The sequence below is a fragment of the Monopterus albus genome, unplaced genomic scaffold (assembly GCF_001952655.1).
Source record: "Monopterus albus unplaced genomic scaffold, M_albus_1.0 scaffold127.1, whole genome shotgun sequence".
Lineage (NCBI taxonomy): Eukaryota > Metazoa > Chordata > Actinopteri > Synbranchiformes > Synbranchidae > Monopterus > Monopterus albus.
Window position 1 is genome coordinate 1,627,081 of NW_018128007.1, and position 25,472 is coordinate 1,652,552.

At 43.5% G+C, this 25,472-nt stretch overlaps 1 protein-coding gene across 1 annotated transcript in view; it reads right to left on the reverse strand.

The window, feature by feature from the left end:
- Positions 1 to 1,113: 1,113 nt before the first annotated feature.
- The window catches only part of zfpm1 (zinc finger protein, FOG family member 1), a 114,352-nt gene continuing 89,993 nt past the window's right edge, over positions 1,114 to 25,472 (reverse strand). The window contains 7 exon segments of the mRNA XM_020612685.1: positions 1,114 to 2,823; positions 2,825 to 3,458; positions 3,460 to 3,718; positions 3,961 to 4,203; positions 4,384 to 4,617; positions 6,022 to 6,267; positions 6,387 to 6,489. Of these exon segments, the coding sequence (XP_020468341.1) occupies positions 1,114 to 2,823; positions 2,825 to 3,458; positions 3,460 to 3,718; positions 3,961 to 4,203; positions 4,384 to 4,617; positions 6,022 to 6,267; positions 6,387 to 6,489 (3,429 nt within the window).

Here is a 25,472-nt window from a genome sequence, read left to right on the forward strand (position 1 = left end):
AGGAAGCTGTTCTCATCTAATCATGTTGCTAATCAGCAAGGTACAAGAGGGGATAAAAATAAACACGGTGCTGGCTTTCAAACCTCCCCATCAATTAAAGGCTACCAAAACAGAAAACAAAATGCTACGTGATAACAAAGTTCAGTGTGATCCCAGTGATTACTGTGAGAAGATATTACATATCTACGTTTAGAAAATACAATTGAACACACCCAGATTCAAACGGTTCCTTCCAACAGTATGAAAAATATACAAATAAAAAATACAAATACTCTCAGCCACTAGGTAGGTAGTTTTCTGTTGGCATGAAATCAGTGAGGACTAAGATAAATATTTCACATTTTTTTTCTCCCTTGCAGTTTAAAGAGAAAATACAATTTTGTCTTGAAAGAAAAGAGAAGCTGTCCATTTTGAAATATCCTTCAGAACCTTCAGTAATTAGTAACATTGCAATAACACATATCTGCTTTTCAGCTAAAAACACTTTAGCCTATCTAGTAAGCAAAAAAAAACCAGTGTTGAAACCAAAAGCATTATAGAATTCTTTTTCCAGACATCATACAGTATGCACAGGTAATAAAAGCATGATCAAGTCTTTTACACACAAGAGCTTCCTTCGTTTCAATCTGGAACATTAAAGAGCCCAGGAAAAGACAGGATTCTTCATCATCATCATCTTCATTACTATATCATTATCAGTCAGAAATGCCTCCAAGAGTCACAATCTAATTACTGCTGTTATAAACTCAGTTTAACAGAGAGACAGAAAAAAGGCCGTTAACTTTAATGTCCCATAGAGCAACATACTGTGAGGCCTGGGAGTGGTAGATGTTGAACTGGGTACGAAGACAGGATGAGGGCACACCAGCAAGTGCAGTTCTCACCTCTTAGTGTACTACAAACTTTGACCCATAGAAGGAATATCAGTTACTGTAATGTTGGTAACCCCAAATTCTGCTCTGGAGCTGTTGGGCATCAGGGCCTGCCAGGTGAGTAACAGTCATACATTGTCATTCATAGTCACGCCAGCTGAGCACCCCCGCTCCACCCATGTGAGAGACATGGCAGAGGACAAGAGACATCTGAGCTTCTTGAAACTTAGTGAAGAAATCCTCAACCCAGAAAAAATGAGCAGTAGTATTTCTTATGAGCTATGAAAGTGGAGAGGCTGCTGAACTTGATGTTGCACAGCCGACAGAAGCGGGAGTTACCATTCTGGACCGGGGAGATCACTGGGGTTTTAGGGCCAGCGACAGGGGCAGGCTGAGGTGTGGGGACGGGATGAGAGGCCGTGGTTGGGGCAACCTTGTCTGGGAGGTGGGGTGACCCCACCATCTCCCTCAGGACTTCAGGCACAGGTGACAAAGTCAAAGACGAAGTCCTTGGAGGAGACACAGGCAGAGGTGAGCTGGCTGAAGGTGATCTACCCCCAGATGAAGGGCTGCCATTTACCAGCGGGGAAACAGGGGAAGTTGTACCACTCCTGGACAGCCCATTGATGCTATCTCTGTGAACTCGGGAGACCAGTTTGGTCTGGCTGTTTGGGGTTGTAGAGGTGGTCACAGCAGCTCCTTCGCTGGGGCTAAGGCTGGGGCTGTGGCTTACAACACTGCCTGGCTGGGACAGGGTCTCCTGGGGTGGCTGAATGGTTAAAACCACGCCATGGGCAGTCTTGAAGTGCTCCATCAAATCACAGGTGATAGGCCTGTTAGGGCAGTATGGGCAGAGCATCTGAGGGGAACCAGCAGCTATGCTTTTGGCTCCAGGTCCTGGGGTGGCTGCAAGGTTGATGCTTGTTTGAGGAGGAGATGCAGCATCAGAGGCAGGTAATACAGATGGATGAGGACTGGATGATGTGCCTTGAGCCTGCGTGACCCACTCAGCGGAGAGAGCTTTAGCCTCCATAGGATGTAGAAGATCTGAGCGCTCCTGCTGAGACCTGCTCTTGGGAGAGGCAGAGGCTGATCTCTTGAGCCTGTGAAGCTGCTCCAAGGTGTGGGGCTGGAGGGTGGTGGCAGGGCAATAGTAGGTTTTATGAGCCAGGTAGTTCTCGATGCTGTTAAAACTGATGCTGCAGGCGGTGCACTTATGGTAGTCTGTAAGAGGCAAGGCAGGAAGAATATTGCTATTGCTCTGCCGTGGAACATCTCTTAGACGAGGCCTTTTACTCAGGTCAATTGGGCCATCTCCTTCAGGGCTGGAGCTGCCTGCCAAGCTGGGAGAACCTTCCTGCTTCAATGCCAAACCCAGAACAGAGGGAGATGGGGCAGAGGCAGCAACAGTAGCAGCAGTGGCTGCAGCAGCAGCATTAGCTAATGCTTCAGTTCTGGCCATGTGAATCTCATACATCTTCTTCCTCTTGCGTGTGCGGATGGGCTGGGGAAGGAAGGCTGTTACGGTGGTTGCCTTGGCCATGTGCACGGCCCGCTGGTTTGTCGGGTCGTGGCGTGATGCACAGTAAAAGCGTTTGTGAACAGTGTAGTTATCATGACGGCTGAAGTGGATGTTGCAGGCCTCGCAGAAAGTTCTTTTGGGATCGTCTTCTAGGTCCTCTGCAGAACCACTAGCAGGGCTCTGACTGCCTTCGCTGGCTCTTCCTCCTCCACCTCCTCCTCCCACACTTGCACCTCCACCTTCCCCTTCAGAAGAGGATGACATACCCTCTCTTCCCACAGGAGTTTCTGTCTTCACTTCCACCACTCTCCTGGATTCTGCTGCTCCACTACCAGCTAGAGGGTCAGAGTCAGTAGGAGAGGCAGAGGGTGCTCTACTTGCTGCTCCACCCTGAGGAGATGTGGATGAACCATGTATCCCACTGGCAGGCCGCATCCCTTGTGGGTCCAGGGACTGAAGTTGAGATTGTACCTTCTGCTTGGTGTCTACTGGAGCAATATAGCCTCTTATGTGCATAGAAGTTGTTGATATTGTTGAAGGTGATATCACACTCAAAGCAGGTGGCTCCTTTGTGAGGTGCAGTGGCTGTGGCTGTAGGTGCAGTTGATCCAGAGGGAAAGAAGGCTGCTGAGTTGTTCTGAGGAACTGTCTGGCCTTGTTTCAGTCGGCTGTGGACCATCTCTGACATTTTAGCCAGTATCTCCGAGGCCTGAGGCAAAATGGCTGCCTCAGGATTAAACATGTACTGAGGCAAGAACATTGCACCTCCTGGAAGAATGGACCCTGTGCCTCCCACATGGGCAGGGCTAGAACCAGGGGTGGGACTAGTTGGTTCTGCCTTCACAGTTGTGGTGGCTGGACTCTTTGGAGAGTCCGATGTCTGGCAGGAAGAGGTGGCAAGTTGTGCCTCTATCTTCCCTCTTGTTTCTTGATCCCCCTCCTCTCCACCAATCTTCTCCTCCTCCTCTTCATCCTCCTTTGTCTCAACTTGCTGCTCTTCTGAATCTGAGTCTGAATCAGGCTCCTCTTTGATCTTTAGGTCAGTGATTGGGGCATCAGGAGCGGGTAGAACCGCCATTTGTGTCCGGGCTGGATGAGTCTGGCTTAGGAACACAAGCTAGGGGTTCCTTCTCCTGTGGAGATGGTTGGAGCTGGGACTGGTCAACTATTGACGGGGTAATTTGACGAGGAGTGGGGCTCCTTTCAGCTGGAACCCTGACCTCGAGGTGGGTTCGCACATGCTGCTGAAGCTGGGCAGGGGAGTCCGAGTTGTGGCCACACACTTGACACTTCAGCACTACACCAGAGTCTCCTGGACTGAGACCTGGTTAAGAGAGTTAACGATTAGTATAATTAGTATAGCTAATAACAGTAGCTGACGTGAATGAGTTTAAAAGATTCAGAGCAATGTGCTTGGTCCAGACTGAACTTGTAAAAATGGGAATGAGACTCGATCAACACTCTAGAATTCTGACAGGTTACCACATTGCTGGTACAATCACATCCGAGTAGTACCAGCTCACTTTTATGCTGAAAATCAGTTGTTACCATGATAACATGACTTACCAGTGGACAGGGGCAGCTTGGGATGGCCTGGTCCCGGAGAGTAGACCTCACTGCGAGATCCAGGCTGACAAACCATGTGGCTGGTAACCAGATGGCTGTACAGGATGTCCCTTGTGGTGGAGACGAAGCCGCAGCCATGACATACTCCGTTCAGTGTGTCTGTGTGGACCTTAAGATGGCGCTCACAGTTTGCTTTAGTGGTAAAGGCTGACAGACAGATGAGACAGACAAATGGACGTTCACCTGTGGAAAGACAGAGAGGGAAAATACTTTAAATCAGAAGGACAAGCTGCTAGCTGAGGGAAATCTACCATTAGACCTAATCAACTGGTTGATGAATGCGCACTGGTTATTTTTCTACATTTTAGGCCTCAGTGTTCTGATCCTTTGTTTGTTTGGCATACATATAAATCTTGCTCTCACCACTGTGTGTGCGCATGTGGATTTCCAGTGAGCTGGCACTGGGGCAGCTCTTGTTGCACTGTGGAAAGGGGCAGATGCGTTCATTGGGGTAGGATTCTTTGGGTTTGTCTTGTGGGGGAGACGATGCTGCTGCTGGCTGCTTCTGACGGCTGGCGCAGTAGTACATAAGGTGGGCCTGCAGGTTTCTCTCACTGCGGTACCAGATCCCACAGTCCTTGCATGGGAAAATGTCCTCTGATAGCCAGCAGAACATACATTTATAATTAGTAGGCTAAACAGAAACACAACAAATCCGTATAGCTTGAGCAAACCCTAATGCCTTTTTTCAATTTAGTCAAATTTTAATGCTCAAAGGTTAAGTGAACAATAATTATGATACAGGATATTTGATTATTCAGTTATTTCCAATTATTTGCTGCAGTGTTACCAGATCTAGTGATATATATAATGTTCACTGCTCAAAAAATTAAGGGAACGCTTGATCATGACAGTACAACACCAAGTCAGTTAAACCTCAGATCAATCTGTCCATTTAGGAAGCACAAGTGATTGTGAATCGGTTTCACCTGCTTTGGTGCAAAAGAAGGTGACAACAGATGCAATGGAGAGGCAAAGCCAAGACATAGCCAATGGTACCCTGACTACCCTGAGGTACCAGGATGAAGTCCTCAGAGTGACTGTCAGACCTTACATTGGCACAGCGGGCCCTGGGTTCCTCCTGGTGCAGGACAATGCCTGGCCTCATGTGATCAGAGTGTGTAGGCAGTTCCTGGATGACACTGACTGGTCCTCACGTTCTCCTGGCCCAAGTCCAACTGAGCACCTATAGGACATTATGGATTGGTGCATCCGATATCACCAGGTACAACCACAGACTGTCCAGGAGCTCAGTGACACCCTGATCCAGGTCTGGGAGGAGATCCTCAGGACACTAGCTGCTGATTCATCAGGAGCAGCCCAGATGTTGTCAGGGGTGCGTACAGACACATGGGGCCATACACACTTCTGAGTCACATTGAGTTACTGTGATAAAATTCACATGTGATTTCAATGTTTCACTTTGATTTTCAGTGTGATTTTGAATCCAGCCTCCATGGGTTGATGAGTTTAGTTTCCACTGACCGCTTTTATGTCGTTTTGTTCTGAACAAATTATATAATGTACATTTGTGAAGGTTTTCACCTTGAATAATTTGTTCATCAAGATCCCTTAATTTTTTGAGCAGTTTATATAGAATCTTTATAGGATGATTACCAGCACTCTCAGTGAATGTGTTTGTGTATGTATATACTGTATGTATTTGGCCATCAGCCACAGACATCACAGCACAAGCCACATGGAAACCTCAAGGAGTAGCAGTTACAAGGGCAAACACTCTGTCAGCTGTAAAAAGCTGCAGTATCACCTTGTGGTCAAAAAGAACATTACAGCTTTCAGACAAAGTAAGTGACAGTAGATCACAGTGGCCATAGGTGCCAGCTTACATTACACTAATCAGAACAACAATGGATAAAAGCTGTAAAGGCTGACAAGACAAAAATGAAAATGACATGAAAATAAAAGTATATACTTCACTGCAAAAAGAAGATGCAATTATCGCTCCAACCAATTAAAAATGTATACTCATACAACACTCACTATTGACAACGGCAGTAGCCAAGATGGCGGCCATGCCAGCTTGCTGTGGGAGGAGCTGAATGTCTGAGCGCAGTGCCGTCGGGTACAGCGGCTCTTCTTTCACAGCAGGTTGTTTCTGGGTGACGAGGCTGAGTGGCGGAGAGAGTATGGCCAGTGGGGAGGATGAGTCTGGGGCCAGTGACAGGGAGGCCAGGAGCCCTTCACCAGCCAGAAGCTCTCTGGTGACCTTACAGAACAACTCCACACCTGAAAACGCAGACTCAGGTCACAGCTTGAAGTGAACGACTGGTTCTCTGGAGTATAGTGCATATTACAAACAGCCAGACTCAGCTGGGCATGATGCTGGAAGTGTTTTATGAACTCACCTTGGCTGTAGATGGTACAGTTGGCAGCTGAGGTGTCAGAGGTCAGGGGAAGTTGATTAATCCAACAGTGTGGATCCTCACATACCAGAGTCAACCTAGAGCTCTGGACATAAACACACACACACAGAGAAAGAAGAGATGATGAACGAACACCAGTTTTTTGTTGGCCAGACTCGATTACAGCTGAACTACACAGTATGAAACAGAGGGTGCATCCTCGTAAATGTGTATAATCCACTGCTCAGTGAGATTTAAGGATGTCTGCTTAATATGTAAATAACTATTTTTGCTCTTATTCCTAATGAAAAAAGTCAAATGTCTGGGTTCCAGCTTCTCAAATGCTATGGTTTGCTGATATGGTTTGCCCCCTTTTATATCACTTTAAAATAGTAAAATAGGATAAAAACTGGGATGGCATTTTTCACTATTTCTTGATAGAAGAGCAACCCATTAAAACCACCTGTGCCTAAATGTAAACAAATGAGCTACAGCATAAACAAACGATATCGTGTAGTACATGGTATCAGATTTTTTTTAACGACAGGACATCCTTTAAGAAAATGACCACAGAGTCTAATCTCATGATACATGCCTTACATGTTTAAAGTCAAAACTTGCTACTTGCTGTAACAGCAAGCAGCAGCTATGGCACACAACTGTGTGATTCACACAGAGGACAGTGACAGTCTCACACACTGCAGAACACACTATATTAACCTCTGTGTGGGAAACACTGTACCCACCAGGACTGTTCGGTGCTTCTCCAACAACAAACCATGCATCGACCCTTCTAAGAAAGAAAAAGCGGCCTTTAGGTCAAGGTCAAAGGTCAGAGTGTTTATTTGTCATATGCACAGTTAGGAAATGTGTTTCCCTGTACAATGAAATTCTTACTTTACTGTCCACATGAATGCCACAAAATACAAATGAAATATAAAGTAGATAAATAAGTAATACAAAATCTAAGGCACTTTAAGCAGCAATATAATAAAAAATATATAAGAATGTAATAAGAAGACGAGCTCAGAAGACAAGGAGGATCCGAGAGCTGTGCAAAGGAAACTGAGAGGAGAGATCTGGGAGGGTAAGGCCAGCTACAGAAGGAGGATGGAGGAACAGCTGCTGCAGAACAACGTCAGCAGAGTCTGGCAAGGCCCCAAAACCATCTCTGGCCACAACAGGTCTGACTGCCAGGCTGGAGGGGACCAGAAATGGGTCAACAATTTGTTCTTTAATGGATTTGACTGTCCTGCTGCCCCTCCCCCTACACAGTCAGACAGCCTCTGCCAGCTCTCCCATGCCCACCCCCCTCTCCATGATTTCCACCTCACAGCCACCTCCCACCAGCCCCCCTGCTAGCAGCTCAGCCGGGTGGCATCAGCTCCAGGCTCCTTAAGTCCTGCGCAGATCAGCTGTGTGGATTAGTTGAGCACATGTTCAACATGAGCCTGAGGCCGGGGAGAATACCACAACTGTGGGGAACATCATGTGTGGTACCGGTCACAGGCTGGTGGCACTGACCTCACACCTGGTCCTGGTCCATCTCCACTCTCTATCTGGGGACCCACCAGTCTAGCATCATAGTGGATGACACAGTCATCTAACTCATGTACAGAGCCCTCTCTCACCTGGAGAAGCCTGGGACCAATGTGAGAATCTTTGGCTTCTCCAGTGCCTTAAACACCATACAGGGACAAGCTGAAGCATGTAAGGTGAACCTCCAGCTGTCAAACTGGATTCTGGACTACCTCAACAACCGACCACAGTATATGCGGGCAGGAGTCTGTGTCTAACATGGTGGTCTGCAGCACAGAAGCCCGCAGGGAACCGTCTTGGCACCGTTCCTCTTCACCCTGCACACTGCTGATTTCATGCACAGCTCACTGAACTGTCATCTGCAAAAGTTCTCTGATGACTCCACAGTCGTCGGCTTCATCACAGATGAGAATGACAGGAAGTACAGAGAACTGATCCAAGACTTTGTGGACTGGTGTCTGTGGAACAGCCTCCAGGTCAATGCGGGGAAGACCAAAGAGTTGGTGGTGGATTTCCACAGGCACAGATAACCCCTCTCCGATGCTGGTGAACATCCATGGTACAGACATTGAGAGTGTGGACTCTTCTAAGTACCTGGGTGTTTGATTCAAAGAACACTGAGGCACTTTACAGGAAAGGCCGGAGAAGGTTCTACCTGCTGAGGAGCCTAAGGTCACGTAGAGCACAGGGGACACTTCTGAGGACCTTCTTTGACACAGTGGTCTGCTGGGGCAGCAGCATCTCGACTGTGGACAGGAAAAGACTAGACAAACCAGTCAAGAGGGCCAGCTCTGTCCTGGGAGGTCCCCCTTGACCTAGTACAGGTGGTGGCTGACAGGAGGATGTTAGCCGAGCTGACATCCCTGCTGGAGAAGGACTCCCACCCCATGCATGAGACCTTGACAGCCGGCTCCACCCCAGGTGCATGACGGAGTGTTATCGCAGGTCCTTCCTTCCTGCTGCTGTCAGACTGTACAAGCAATAGACCCCCCCAAAAGCCGACCTCACACACCCACAGACTCCTGTGACCACACAGCATAGCAGTGTGCAATGTCTTTTTATTATTACAGCTACAATTGTTCTATATTTGTAGTGATAATAGCTTGTCCATTACTCTGTGATTCTTAACACCAAGTGCCTATTTCTGTCCCTTTGCTGTTGTAACAGTGTGAATTTCCAGGTCATGGCACAAATAAAGGTTTATCTTATATCATCTTGTCAAAGCTCACTCTCCCCTTAACCGCTGTCCTTTACAGGAGGTTACCATGTTCCTCTCAGCCCTCGTTTTACATCCCCAACATTGTTTCAAATGAAACTGATCAAAATAAATGTGAGATGCTCTTAAAATACATTCCATTGTCACTTTTAAGTGTTCATGCTCTTCTTTAACTGGGCTGCTATTCACAGAAATCCCAGTATTGACTGCTGTCAATTGGTGGATGCAGTTACATGGAGCTGTTCAGTGTGTGGCCAGTGGTAAACACCCATTTATAACAAGACTGCCAGCGAGCAGAGGATGATTACAGAGCAAGAAGGAAATGAGGGGAGAACAGGCCGAACAAAGCCGCACAGAAAATAAAGGAGAAGAAAGAAGAAGGAGAAGAAGAAGAATAAAAGAGAAAGAGAGACCCCGGGAGAGATTGAGAGAAGAAAATGAAGAAAAAGAAGATCTGATGAGGTTGACAGGCTGCTATTCAACCAGCTGCCATAATAAGATCCACAGTGGATAGACTGGACAAAGAGAGTCAACATGCAGTGTCTGTAGGTATGAGACAGAGAGACAGGGAGGGGAGAGCAGGAGAGAGAGGGAGAAGAACACATAAAACACAAAACCAGACATGGATACACACTCAGCCTGCACACACACACACACATACACACCTGTGTGTCTCAAGTAGTCTTGTCTTTGTTCATACCAGGCCCCAGGAGAAATAGCTCTGGCAATCATTCTCAGGACATAGGCTTATCCCATGTCTCAATGACACACACACACGCTGTGTATTCATTCCTTGTGGGGACTTTACATTGACTTACATTCATTTCCTGTAGATGTATCCTAACCTTAGCCATAACCACTACTACTACACTTAGATGCACTTCTTTCAGTATGACACTGCAAATGGTTTTTACTGCAGTGCCACATAAATGTGAACTTTAAACATCTAGCCATGCTCAAACCCCACCGTTATAAATGATCTCTTCTAATAATCTCTCTAATATTTACCGCTCAGTGTGGTATCTGCATTGCAGGGAATTCTGGGAGTGTCATGGACACAAGGGAACATACTATGGCATATAAAGCTATTGACAAATTCACATTATGTCAGAATGTTCATTATTATTAACAGATGCATTGTAATTGTAAATGTTCCACCTACCTGCCCTGCAAAAAAAAAAAAATATATATTAATGACAAAGCACTGGCTGTGTTCTTATATTAATGAGAAAGCACTGGCTGTGTTCTCACTTCTAACAGCGAAGATAAACGTGGATAAGGAGCAGCTTCTTTCCTTATTCCTTTAAAATCTATAAGGTATGGCTCAGCTATTCCAGCTATTCCGGCTTTCCTCCTGACTTTATTCATAGTGGGAACCATCTAACTTCTATAAAACTTTATGTATTCAACCTTTTAAATCAGGCAACACTGATACATGCTGACCCTCTTCTCTCTCTCTGAGGGCAGCACAGTATTGTCGTCCGTTGTCTGTGATGCAGCACTGCTCACTCTCCACCAGGAGGCAGCGTTCCCTCAGCACTGGACCGGAGAGGTCTCACACCACATTGAACAGTTGTGGTCCATGAGTTGACACAATGGTGTATGCTGCTTGACAAATGCTTTTTCTGTAGCACTCAAACATGTATAGCTTTAATTCCATGGCTCCCACTGTGGCCCTGATGTTACATTACATTATAATTTTACTTTTTATTTATTTATCTTTTGTTTCAGTTTGAGGTCAGAACACTCTCCTGCACAAAACTATAATTTATTCCAGATTCTGTTGGACGTGTCATGACAAGTGTTTAGAGGTTCAGTTTGGGAATAGATGACAGAGGAGCAGACTGAATGAATCACGTTGCTATGCTTATATTTTTACAGATCACTCATACTGACCCAGTTTATCAGGAGTGAAGCTCTGCCTGTTTACACTGCACTCATCTCTAATCCTCACCTGTGCAGCAGCAAACAGCAGCATCTTAGCATGTTATGCTAAGATGAACAGTGTGAGGGGGTTCTGTGTTTTTACGTTGAACCTGTGCTGCCAGGTTTTGGACACACAGCTCATTTCTCTACTTGTGGAGCTAACTTTGTGTTTAGCATTATCATGTCAGTTGTCAGAGATGACAGATGGTGTGTGGTTTAAATAAATAAGAAAGTATGTATCGCATACTGATTCACCTCTAAATAAGAGTTTTACTAGTATCCAGCAGCTGCTTTATTTCTGAATAATGAAACTGACATTGTGGAAATGTACTGCGTTTTCTACCCTGGTACTACTGTGTAAGGGAGCCTTTTTTAAACACGGTACTCGGTACACAGTATCAAATTCTAATTCCTCTGTTCTTACTTTCAATTGTTTGTTATTAATACTGCTGCATTTAAAGACAGGCTGATCAGGATGAAAACAGACCTTCAAATAAGTGATACAGGGATCTATCACTGGCTTTGTGGGAGGAAAATGAAGCAGTTGACAGAATGAGTCCATGGAAAGCCCAGAACAGGAAGTGTGTTTCATGCAAACTGGCACACTTCATGCACTCGGCCAAAAAAGGATTACTTGGATTGATAAGTATTCTCATTGTACGTGCATCTGACCTCAATTCTTTATACCTGTAACAAACTGCCAAAACTTGGCTCCCTCCCAGTCACTATTTCTCTAAATGCCTTTCATTAGATTAACTATAGTGCACACACACAATCCTCTAGTTACGTTTTTTTAAACAAAATATTTAGAAAAATGTTATTCGCATCTGCATTACATGTTATAGCTCACAACATACAGTGAAATTTGAATATTTTTGATATATAATATTGTATTCATTCTTACAGGCAGCCATTCACTTCTGTTCATTAAAATCTGTTTATTCTCCTAAAAGACAAATAGAAAAACACACAAATGGAGCAAAAAACTGACCCTTATAACATAGGCCTGTCCCTAATCTGCTCCTTAAGATGGAGTGGCAGGGAGGTGGAAGCGGAGATGGAGATAGGTTTACCTGGGGTTACTTTCAGTCTATACAGTACAGCCTGAAACCTGAAATACCTAAAGATGACTGACATTGTCTTTGGTTGGCTTGGGACGAGAGTGAGAAGAGACAGGGGTAGGACAGAAGGAAGGAAGCCTCGCAGTCTGTTGTACGTTGAAGATTGGGGCAGAGCGTATTGTATTTCATGGAGAACTAGCACTGATGTGCAGATACGGCTGCTTTTGTTTTAATTTGTAACCCAATCCTGGAGCCGTCTGAGCTGTAAGTACTGCTAATTTGTTTCAGACTAATTCATCATGGCCACGGCTTTGGAATTCACCACGATGGGGCAACGGTTGCACACAAGTGAAAAACACACACACGCATAGAAAAGCAAGAGAAAAATAAAAACGCTCACACACACACAGGCTCGTTCTTCAAAGAGCTGAAATATTACATAGTGGCTACTTAGAGCTCGTTGTGAGCGTGATAACTTTCATCTTTTCTTATTTGAGAATTAATAACACTGTTAATAAAAGTCAGTGTTGTCCACTTCTCTCTGACCACAGCTATGTCAATATGTCTTTATTTATAGTAAAGTCAATTTCCACCGCCCTCTAGGACAAAAGAAAGACAATACATATTCTCTCTGGGGCTTTACCGATCCATAGCTTTGTAAAATTGCAGATACAGTGAAATGCCCTTTGTAATTTCCCTTTATTTTTATAGCAGCTGTCTGACCAGTGAAATCCTCCAGTGTCACATGGCAGCTAAATTACTTTTATTGGTATTTCCATTCTGAGAATAACCAGTTTCCAGGGGAAATGTTCAAAACTGCAATGTTTAAAACTGTTTTTAAGATCTACCCCAGAAATCTTTTTGATCCCATATTGGCCTTGGCATAAGCAAACAGTGTCAAGTAGAGAGAGGCCCTCCAGCCAAGTGTAGCCTGGGATCAGAGGTGAGGACAGGAAGTCTGAAGGAAAACATTTTTATTTAGGGGGCCTGCCTGTGGACTCGTTGGGATTCAGGAAACACTGTAGCAGCTACAGAAGCATGCAAATGCATCCACCTACAAACAGGCTGTGTGAAAACTCTGAGATCACTTTGAAATCTATCAGTCAATCAGTTCGTACAACCTCAACAAGACCTCAGGTGAATTTAAAGATGTTGGTGGTCTTACTAACAGGAAGCAAAAGCCAAGGATTTAACTCATCACAAGATAAACATGAACAAATTACAATAGCAGATAATCTACAATGTCAACTTGCAGCAAGGAAAACATGCTACTTTAGAGATGTAACAGCCACAAATACACACACACACCATGCAGATAATGAGAATCAGAGAGGCACAGGGCCAGATCACACTGTGTGCATGTGTGTGTATAATTAACCAGGCCAGCAGAAAATGCAAATGCCAGAGATGGTGGGTGAGTTAAGGAGAATGGAGAGGCCACTGGATGTATGAAAATTCTTTTCACTATTCTGGTCTGATGCCAAGCTCATTGACTTAAATGGCAAACAGTCACCCAAGAACATGTCTGGACCCACAAAGAGTCAGTCTCGGCTGCTCTGAAAAGCTTTTGATTTTGATTTGATTTGATTTGATTTAGTCATTCAAGCATGTAAAACAGTTGATATGTCAACACATGTAATTTCACACATATCCAACAATAATAATCCAATATCAATGTACTTATACCTAGTACATGCTTGAATGGAGTAGGAAGAAGTTAGACTTATCCAGTCCTACCCCATGACATCATTTTACAACTTTTAAGTCCTAAGCAATATCTCTACATAAATAATTTTCCTCTACACCACACAAGTAATATACTAAAGAATTATTACATAGTGTTAACATTCATACACCACACCCACAATGTTCCATCTGATTAACCATTAAATCTGTTCTTGCATATATCTTGATTGACACATACCTTTATATTTATGTTTAAACTCATCAATTTTATTACTATTTTTTATGTCCACACTTAAATTATTCCATAGTTTTACCCCACTTATGGATCTTTTTTTGGTTGTACGTATAGCATGAATTTTTAAATTTAACTGACCCCTTAAATTGTATCCCCCTTCCCTTTCATTAAATAGTTTTTGAATTCCACCAGGTAATAAATTGTTCCTGGCTTTATACATAAACACAGCAGTCTTATATCCCACTAAATCAAAAAATTTTAACAATTTAGACTGTATGAAAGCTCCATTGGTGTGATCCCTATACCCCATCTTATGCACAATTCTTATCGCTCTTTTTTGTAATATATACAATGGTTGAAGTGAGCTTTTGTATGTGTTTCCCCAGTTTTCAACGCCATACTCTAAGTATGGTAAAATCAATGAAGAATACAAAATCCGTAGTGCTTTCCCGTCCAAAATATATCTAACCCTTGCCAATATCGATATATTCTTTGCTATTTTGTGCTGAACATATCTGATATGAGATTTCCAGGAGAATTTGTCATCAACTATGACACCTAGAAATTTAATTTCATGTACTCGTTCTATATTAGCTCCCCCAATTTTCAATTGAAGTTCATTATCTAGTCTACGATTCCCAAATACCATAAATTTAGTTTTATCCAAATTCAGAGATAGTATATTACTATCACACCATTTCTTTATCTTCTCAAGTTCCTGTGAAACCCGTCCAGAGAGTTGCTGTAGGTTTTCACCCGATGCCCATATGGTAGTGTCATCAGCAAACAAAACCACTTTCACTAAATCAGAAACCTTGCATATATCATTAATGTATAATATAAATAATTTAGGTCCCAAAACAAAACCCTGAGGCACTCCACATACAATATCCAGCTCATTCGATTGGTATTCACCCAACTTCACAAAATCAAATGTTCTCATTTGGAGCAATGGAACTATGTATTCCAACAACGGTAAGAGATACTATAAACTATATACATGAGGAAAGCCTAGGCACATTGTTCCATGCATTAGTTGTGTTCACTGCACAGACTATGTATAAAGATGGACAGCCACCACACTGATCACCTCCTGGTGGCCGGCTGCAGTATAGTAGGTCACAAATCCTGCCTCCTCCATGTTAGCTGATGGGACATAAACCAAACTAAAGACTCAAAGTACAAATCAAATGCATTTTTCCCAGAGGTGAAGTCTGTTTGTTTGTTTTTTTGTTGTTGTAGATATTATCATGCGGATGTGTAAACAAGGGGTCATTTTTCTGGTAGGTGTGCTTTTAATACGTTATTTATAATATAAAAAAGGTATTTTTGGATGATTTGACAGCTTTGATTGGTAAACTGACACTGTTACTCCACCTCTGGTCACTACTGTGCAGAAGCTGGTTGCAAAATGCCAAGATGGCAGCCACCGTACTGTGAGGCACTGTCGATCTTTTCCATACAGTCTATGATCTGCTGCTGATGTTCACACAATATGAACCAGCCATTTCTGACAACACTACTTTAATTTGTGCATTGCTTCTCATCAAGAAAGATATGCGTTGTTTTAATTTAATGAATTCCACTTGGTTTATTGATCTGCCTGTTATTTTTAAAAACTGCACGCAACAAGTTAAGTTTATTGTGAAATTCTTACAGGTGCGTCAGGCCATAACAGACGTTCCCCCATTAAATATATAGTTAGGCTGGAATGGGAACATGTATTCATGCATTATAAATGTGTTTCCTCTAATGGTGAGTCTAATGATGAGTAGATGACCACTGCTGTGAGGCTACAAGTGTGATGATAGTATAAGGTGAACAGAGACAGTCTGGAGAGGAGGAAAAGAGGGCGGACCAAAGGAGAAAATGAGTGGGATGGAAATTTTTGACCTCAGAATTGTCAGACTCCTGTCATTTTGTAAAAGCAACATTATCAGCCAAAGAACCATAGATCCACCCAGATGAAGGTGTATCGGCCGCCAGCACACCTCGCTATAACTCATATTCCTCTTTTATCATCCTAACTCTCCACCTGGCCCTCCATCTATCAGTGGGATGTCAGTCCTCCCCAGCAAAGCTCCATCTTGTTGGAGAGCACTGCCTTAAGTCCCATCAGCCAGAGGAGAGTCTTTGAGCTACAGTCTAAGCCCCTCGCCCAAACCCTGGTCCCCTCATGAATATTAACCAGCCCCGAGCCCAGCTTTAATCTGCCTGATCCCCGCACTGCTGCCGCTGAGACGATAGCGAATCTAATTATTTGGTCTGATATTAACGCCCCGCTCCCACTCCCCCACCCCACATACACACACACACACACACACACACACACACACCATTCCCATCCCCAATGCCCTGTCCTCACTATAGCTGCTGTTAACATTCACATACAGTATGTGTGCAAACACACCAACTAAACTCCAGAGCCACCCTTTTAACAAAATCAGTTCACATATAACATTCACACACACATGTACACCTCTCCCCACTGCTCCCCCTTCACCTCCAGTGCAGCTTGTGATGCCCTCTCCTTATCAAGCCCAAAAATGCCCTCCTCCTGCACAGATAAAACTTGAATGCAAATGATGCCAGGCTGATTTCATTTCTTCATTTTCTTCCTCCATTCCCTCGTCAGTATTAGAATGGCTCCTCGCTCATTCTCCCTGCCTCTCTCTGGAAGGCAAAAAGCAGTGATGATGATTGTGATGGAAACAGGAAACAGAGAACTTTCCCTGAATGTACCACATCTTACCCCTTTTCACACTGTCCTATGCTATATATACACATTTCAATTAAATGGGCGCGAGGAGAGAAAGACGTGCAGCAGCAGTAGCACCACCACCACGCTGCAGATGAGCAGACTACGATCTCTCTGTGGAGCTGTGTCCGGCCACAGTTTAACTGATACCACTGGGCAATAAGCTTGTTTGTATATGCAAATCATTACTGGTAGACCTAACGTACTGGACTTATGTCTCAGTTGTACAGACTGTTTCATACGGCTAATGGAAAGCATTTAAAATGAATGAGGGGAATGCCAAACAAAGAGTGGTTTAAATATTTTGAAAGCATTGCTATCAAGTGTGACATGCAGCGCTTTATACCATAAAGGCTTGGTTGGTTTACTGGTGATTTATATATCAATATTGGGAGAGAAAAGGCTGGTTTAAAGTTCGCTTGAAGTACTAGTGCAAATACCTGAGTAGTGGTCCAAAGACCAAAACTTTACTTTTCTTGATAGCTTATTTTATAAAATATAAAAACTGTTCCTTCTCTAAATGACAAAACAAGATACATTTCTCCAAGGGACATGTTTATCTTAAAGGATAAGGCCAGTCATTGTCTATAGCATTTCCAACACTCCCCTCACAGACACTAAAACCAGCAATGCAGTCCCTCTAATCACTGTTAATGTCTGTCAGTCTCCAACCTGGATCGGCTTCTTTGTCTGTGTCATACACCTCCACTGTTGTTTGAAAATGATTAAAACCACATCAAGGAAACACACTGCTGCATTGGGTGACATGTTCCCGTATTACAAAACACCGGACCCACATATCAGATAAAAACGTTGCCTCAAAAGCTTTATATGCCATAAGTTTTTACAGTGTCTGAAACATGGATGTATTAAGGAAGATGTGAATTCTGGACTGACACGCCGCGCCCAATCGCTTGAATGAAAGAGACTCTCCTGGTGCGTAAAGCCCCTGTCAAAAACAAAACAAAACAGCATCATTGTTGGTTTTAGTCTCTGTATGGGAATTGTCAAATACAAAAATATAGAAAACGACTTGCCTTATCCTTTAACACATGCAGTCATACAGGAAGGTTGCCTAAATAAAACAGTGCTGCAGTACAAGTGCTTGAATTATTTTTTTTTTTGTTTTTTTTTTGCTTTTAAGAAAATGAGATGAGATGTATTTACTGTACGTGTTCACTCCTGCACAAGTATTTACCCCTTGGGGACAAATAAAGTGATTAATTTCATGTGAGTAGGTCTGAAAGTGGTTTTCTGCCTGCCATGTTCAGACTACATGCTGAAATGACACAAATTAGATTTTATCCCCTCCAAGTGACTCAGCTATGATCTTTCCACAGATAAATGAACTAATCAAATGTGATTTTTCAGATCAGATGTGGGCCACTTACGCATGTGTCCTAGATCTGGTTCATATCCAACCGCTGACCATGCAACCTCTGTCAGAACAGTCAGATAAGAATTCATGTGTTTTTTTCAATGTCTTGCTCCTCTGCACATGCACATATCGCCTGTTGTCATCATTCAGTATCAGGTTTCACAGAGCAGTAAGAATGAACATGGAGGAGATCAACAACAATGACAGGGGTCAGTGGAGATATGAAGATGTTTCACAGTTGTCGGCCAGTCACGGAGAAGATTCTGATCATGCCAAGGTGGAGAGAACATCGTAACCGAGCAGCTTGTCAGGAAATTATGTTATTGTTATTTTTGTGTGCATGCGGCACACATTCAGTCAAATCTGTGCAACGATGCTCAGAACGGGGTTGGATACATGTCACATACATGAACAGAAATGGAACCGACAGAAAAGATCAGAACTGAGCATTAAGGCCGACAATATGACTGTAGCGTTGGTCGTCCATATGGTCCGTAGATATAAACACAACTGTCAGGGCCATTATATGAAAACCACTAGGAGCCAAAAGATTTTGGTACAACAACATTACCTGACCTGTAAGATGTGTTATCTCATAAAAATTGCAATAATGTATGCACAGAAAGTGAAGAGCATCAGCCTGGAGAGTCGGCAGCTCAAAACTGTGTTTTGTTCTCTAAAAATCCTCCTTTGCATTGGCGCTTCAAATATTTTGTTCCTCCAGCTATACATTTAATAAGCCACTCTACTCTTGTCCTGACCTTTTGAACCACCATTCATTCATTCATTCCTCTCACAAAATCATTCATTCAACTATCCAAATCACCCTCTTCCTCCCTTCTCCTCTTTCACTCCTGTGCACCACCTCTTTCTTTTATACACCTCCTTCTTTATTTCTGATTCTCTTTCTCCCTCTAACTCTGGTTCCTACCCTTCTGTCTTCCTGCCCCTCCTTCTGGATCCTATCTCTCCCTCTTTTCTCCCTCTGTCTCTCGGCTACAGGAAATGGTTTCTATCCCTATCCAGGGGGTTGAGGGGTTGTACTCACTGTCCCAAACAAAGAGGTCACTGTGTGAATCCTCCAAAAATACAAAGAAGAAAAGGAAGGCAGATAAGATCAGAAACCTACTCTCTCACACAGATACACACACATACTTTACCTCCGCTACACTTGCACAAAGCATTTTTCTAGCATTCAACGCAAACACAAGATACTTTTTTTGTATATTCCCCTGCATGGCTAAGGCTCGGCAGTGGAGGGAACGCTTATTCCCTTGTGCAGACGTGCTGATGCACAGCTGCACATATCGGTGCACACCTCTAAGAAGAAAAAGAAAAAAACAGAGGGAGTTGATGAGTTGCATGCAAATGAGATGTAAAAATATAAAACTGTAATACTTAAAACAGGGACCGAGATAAGAGATTTGAAAATGAGGCACTCTTGGAAAGCGGGCTCCTGAACTGCTGGAGATGAGGCTCAGAGATAGAGAGGATAGAGGTTTTCCCTCTCCTCTCTTAACATCTCCTTCTGTTTCCTTCCTCCTCCACCCTAGTAGAAGCCAGTGCAGATGGCAAAGGGATGCAGATACCAGCCAGTCATTGCCACTGAGTGATGAACACTTCCTCCTTTTGTCTCCTCTAACCCATTTCATCCATGTTCACCTCACATCTCTTCACATCTCTCACAGTTTTCTTTCCCTCATATTTCTTTATGTCTCTCATGTTTTGTTTCGGTCAATAGACCTTTCCCTCCTTTCTGATCAGGCCTCTATTGTTCCTCTTCCTGCCTGATGTGGCTGGCTACATTTCTGTTTATCAGTACTTTATCTTTCATGGCCATTTTCTCTCCCTTCTCTACAATCATTCCTCTCTTAGGATGATAGGCTCTTCTGTCAGGGCCAGATTGACAGACTAAGAGACAGACAGCTACTGTCATGATGTGGGCAAGGTATACGACAGGTGAAGGCAGAGGTAGCCTATATGGAGCACACTGATTCAATCACCACAGATAAAAGTTAGCTCTTCTAGCAATGATACACCAGGTCAACATTTTGAGGAAATAAGTCCATCACTCAAGGGATGACAATGGTCTGAGTCCATGTTTGAAATCCCTGTGAAAAGTCACTTAAAGTATCTTTAGCTTTCAAAATGCTATGTGAGTGGCAGAAAATATGCACGAGGGATCATTATAAGAGGAATTGAATCAGGTGTTTCAGGGATTTGATTTGACAGGATGAATTGTTAAATATGGACAGGTCGACAGACGTTACCAACTTCATTAACACTGGATCTGTTCTGTCCAGGTGCTCTAGTAAGCCATGACAATGAGGGCCTATTTTGAGGGTCCACAGCATCTGATCAAGGTGTACTGGCACGTGGTGTTTGGGTGAGCCCATGATAATTTTGGTAATTTGACCATGAGGAAAAACAGTTCAAGCACCCGTGAAAGTAGCAAAAGGGTTGTACTTGATCTCCTCATTAAAGCAGGGGTGAGTTTGGGGCATAACATGTTGAAGTGTCCTTGGGCAAGACACTGAACCCCCAAGTTGCCCCGATGGTTAGAGCCATCGGTTAAGTTGGCGACGCAGATGGTTGCCTCAGTTCTGTAATGGAAACAAATTCCTTGTGTGTAACATACTTGGCCAAATAAAGGCGATTATCCTTTAAGAGACGTGTGAGTTTGAACACTGGTGGACTGCTAGCTTACTGACTTGCCAGGTCAGATGTAAGTAAGATTTTCCACTGAGAAAAAGGATCTGTCCTGGCCAGCGCCTCCCAGAATATAACAAGCACAGTGCAGGAGCACTGTGCATCACAACACGGTCAAAGCACCCATTAAATAGCAATGATGATTTGACTGTTGACCACAGACCTGGTTTTCGCTGGTCAGTGGCGCAGTCACTTTGTGCGCTCTCGTATTACCAACGCAAAGATTTACCTGGAGACACCCCATGGTCATCCGGACACACCTTCTGGCATGAAGTCAGCAGACTGCTGCTTGGTAAAAAGGTAACGTTATGCGCATGTCATGAGAACACTAATTGCGTGCCGCACACCATGCATTTGTTGCAAGACAGGGCCCTGAGACTGAGACAGCACGAACAACGACCCTAAAAGTGAAGCAGCTAAATGGAATCAAGAATAATTTTCATTAGTTACAGTTGTGTTTTACCCAGTGTGACAGTGACAAGATGATAAGATCATTTTATTTTTAATTTTGCTGTCTTAAACAGTAGACATTCTTATTCTCTAGTTCATTTTTTAGAATATTTCTTATGTATCACCTTCTTCTGGAGGGCATCGCAGAGGGAGCCTCAACACTCACTGTAATCATCAATTTGTCATCTTCTGTAGGAGCACCATTTTAATTAGCATCCTAGTTTGATGGGTGGAGGAGAGGGAGAAACAGAGAAGCAACACTGTTGATGGATCCAGATAAAATATAAAGATCAGAATCTGGTTGTAAACAAACAGGCTCACAGTCAATGCAAAGACACAGTTTGTGACAGAATAAGGACACAGTGATCACCTTCAGTCATCCTTCCAGGAGAGTGAGGGAAGGAGGAAGTGCAGAGGAGAGTAAAGGAAGTAGAGGGGAGGAGAGATATAGAGTGAGAAGACACTACCCAAAAAGTGTTTGAAAAGCCGTGGGTGGCGCGCCTTATCACCCCAGTTCTGCTGGAGAGATTATTGGGGGATTAGTGCGAACGCTTGTTTCTAAAACATGATGAAAAGACGTTTGGCTTGTGATAACGCTTTGAACTCCCCTGCTCTGCTCCTTCTAGGATCATGCCTTTAGGCTGCCTTTCCACGAATGACAAGACCGGGGTGGGGTGAGCTTCTGGATGCTGCTGAAGGAGGGAGAGCAACAGGGAAATTCTCCTCTGCTACAGTGGAAAGACTTTGAATGTGTCCTTTGGAAAGATGCAACCGATGGAAGAAACTGTAGGTTTGCACACACTTGCGTTATCACTTTAGTGTTATCACTCTTGCACTTTTGGTGTACCCTTCATCTGAGCTGAAATTTCAGTTCTACAACTTCAGTCCAATCACATGCATTTGCACTATCAGTTAATTAAAGCAGGATCCAATCAGAAGGAGGGGAGATATAATATCAGATTTGTTTTGTGCGATCCAATCAGAATAGCAGCAGTGGCATGCTCACTCCTGGGTTGCCATGGGAGGCTCACCAAGGAGGACCTGTTTGCTCAACCAAAACCTGTGAGGAATCAGCAGCCAGCTGATCGGTTGATCAGCAAACATTATTATACCTTGTTCTAAAGTCCAACAGCCATATCAGCCAGAATATATTTAAATAGATAAATGGTTTTATGCTTCTTTCTCAAGAGATGCAAATGGCAGGATTTCCATATGACACAGGCCAGTTAACATGCAGCTAAATCTAATGAAGGAGATCTGTTGGAGCGAGGGCAAGGACTGGATCTCAAGTGCCTCTGTTTGGCTTCCTCTCTCATTTGCAGAACTGACAAATCCACCTTAACCCAAATGATAACACATACAGCCTAAGATGACATCAAACTGATGTTCGATGTTGTTTCAGTGCAAATAATAAAAGTCACTGCACTTGAAATGTCTTTTTGTGTATATGTACTCTACATGTGTGGCTTGTCAAAATGCTTCCCCATCTAGCTGTGTTGGTGAGTAGGCTTGGCATTAAACTGATATCTTATCTATCTGGGCCGAATAAGAACCAAATTTGTTGAGAGAGACACTGAGAAACAGGGTGATGCTGGAAGGAGCAGGTCTGTCCTGAGTGGGCCATGCCAGCCTCAGCGATAGGAAGCAAGACCTGGGGGCTGCACAGAGCCCAGTCAGGCTGAAGACTGAGAAAGACGGGCGGTATGAGTAAGACAGAAGTCAAGTAAGATGCACGTTTCACAACTTCTGTCTGTTGGGATTACAATGTTTGGATTTAGGATTTATTTTCGGCGTTTGTCTTTGCAGCATGCAGTATATATTCATTAATTTAACACATGCAAAATGATCAACATGAAGCTTTAGAAAATGGAGGGATACTGGGTGAAAGAATTAAGCCCCTCTGTACCTCCTGGAAATAGGTGTATGATTTCCAAAATAAGATACAGGTGAGTCAAGAAGTTTAAAAAAACAGAATAAATTATATCCAGAGGTGTCTATATTTTTGTCCTCCCCAGCTACATATTGTATATGGGAGGGTCAGAATATAAGGGGCATTTTGAGCTTCATAAACACAGATGTTAAGGCAGAAGTGTTGAATTGAAGTGCATACAATTGTACAAGTGTACCTAATAAAGTGGCCGGTGAGTGTACATGAAGAGCTACCATAAAGAGCTCTCACCCACTGGTTTTGAAAACAACAAAATTATATGCAGTACACAGTCAGTACGGAAAGCATTCATACCCTGTCAACTTGTTCACATGGAAATTAATTCAGTTATATTTTTTCCTCATCAATCTACACACAATACTTCACAGTGGCAAAGTGAAAACAGGTTCATGGAGTGTTTGGGAAAGTTATTAAAAATAAAAGACTGAAATATCTTTTGTTATGACACTTGCAATTGAGCTCTGCTGCATCCTGCTCCTATCAGTGGTCACTGAGATGCATCTACAGCTTGTTTAGAGTCCACCTCTGGACACATAAGTAGGAAGGGCACATGCCTGTCTGTATGAGGTCTCATAGTCAATGGTGTATGTCAGAGTGAAAACAAAGCCATGAGGTCGCGAGAACTGTCCACAGACCTGTGAGATGGGATTGTGTCAAGACACAGATCTGGGGAAGGATACAAGAAAATGTCTGCAGCATTCACGGCAGCCTCCATCGTTCTCAAATGGAAGAGATTTGGAACTGCCAACAGTTTTCATAGATCTGGTTGCCCAGCCAGACTGAGGGAAGGAAGGGCCAGGGCCCACTGTGACTGAGATCCAGAGTTCCTTTGTGGAGATGGGAGAACCTTATAGAAGGACAACCATCAGTGCAGCACTCCACCAATCAGGCCTCTGTGGTAGAGCAGCCAGACAGAAGCCATTCCTCACTAAAAGGTCCATGACAGCCCACTGGGAGTTTGGCAAAAAGCACATGAAGGACTTTCAGACCATGAGAAGCAAAATCCTCTGGTCTGATGAAACAAAGACTGAACTATTTGGCCACAGTTCCCAACAGTGTGTGTGGAGAAAACCAGGCCCTGAACATCACCTCATTAATACCATCCCTACAGTCAAACACAGTGGTGGTAGCAGAGACTAGTCAGGGAAGAGGGGAAGGATGGATGCAGAAGAATATAGAGCAATTCCGAATGAAAACCTTCTCCAGGGTTCTCAGGATCTCAGTCTAGGGTGTGAGTTAATATTTCAACAAGACAACGGCCTGAAGCATATGGCCAAGAAAACACAGGAGTGGCTTCTGGAAAGCTCAGTGAAAGTCCTGGAGTGGCCCAGAGTCCGGACCTGAACCCAACAGAGCATCTCTAGAGAGACCTGAAAATGGCTGTGGACCAGCGTTCCACATTCAACCTGGCTGACCTGGAACGATTCTGCCAAGAGGAATGGAAGAAAATTCCAAAGGAAAGGTGCCAAGCTTGTAGCGTCATTCTCAAGGAGACTTGAGCCTGTTATTGCTGCAAAGGTGCTTTAACCAAGTACTAAATGAAGGGTCTGGATACTGATGGAAAATTCCAGTTTATAATATACATTTTCTAAGCACTCAAAAAAAAAACGGTTTTCATTTGATCATTGTGGAGTATTGAGTGTAGAGTGATGAAGAAAAAGAATCCATTTTAAGGTAAATGTAGAAAACTTGAGGGTATGAAAACTTTCAATGCTGACTGTATCACATGACATCTAATGTTTGTCAAGGCAGCATCATGGACATGTGATTCAACTTCAGGATAATGCTTGAGGGCATAGTTTGTTTCTGAAGAACTTTATCTATAGCACTAGCAATGATGACAGCTTTAGGATGCAAATTCAAAAAGTGCCTGATAGATTACACTACCAGCTCAGTTTGGACACACTTTCCCATTGAACTGAATGGAGAAGTGTGTCCTCACTGAGGCCTGTAGTGAAAATTTTAGAATTCTAGATTTTTTTGAATGTGTTTGAGACCTGTGAGGAAGCATAAGTGATGTTGAACACGTTTAATGTTGCTTGAAATACTAAGTGGTTTTTAAAATACACTTTCATTTCCTTAACTTCTACTTTAAAATCTTATTTTATTTAAGAAAAATGGCAAAGTTCTAGGCATGGATGAAAACTGGAATGGTGCATCAATGTTTACTCCCCTTGTCAGGA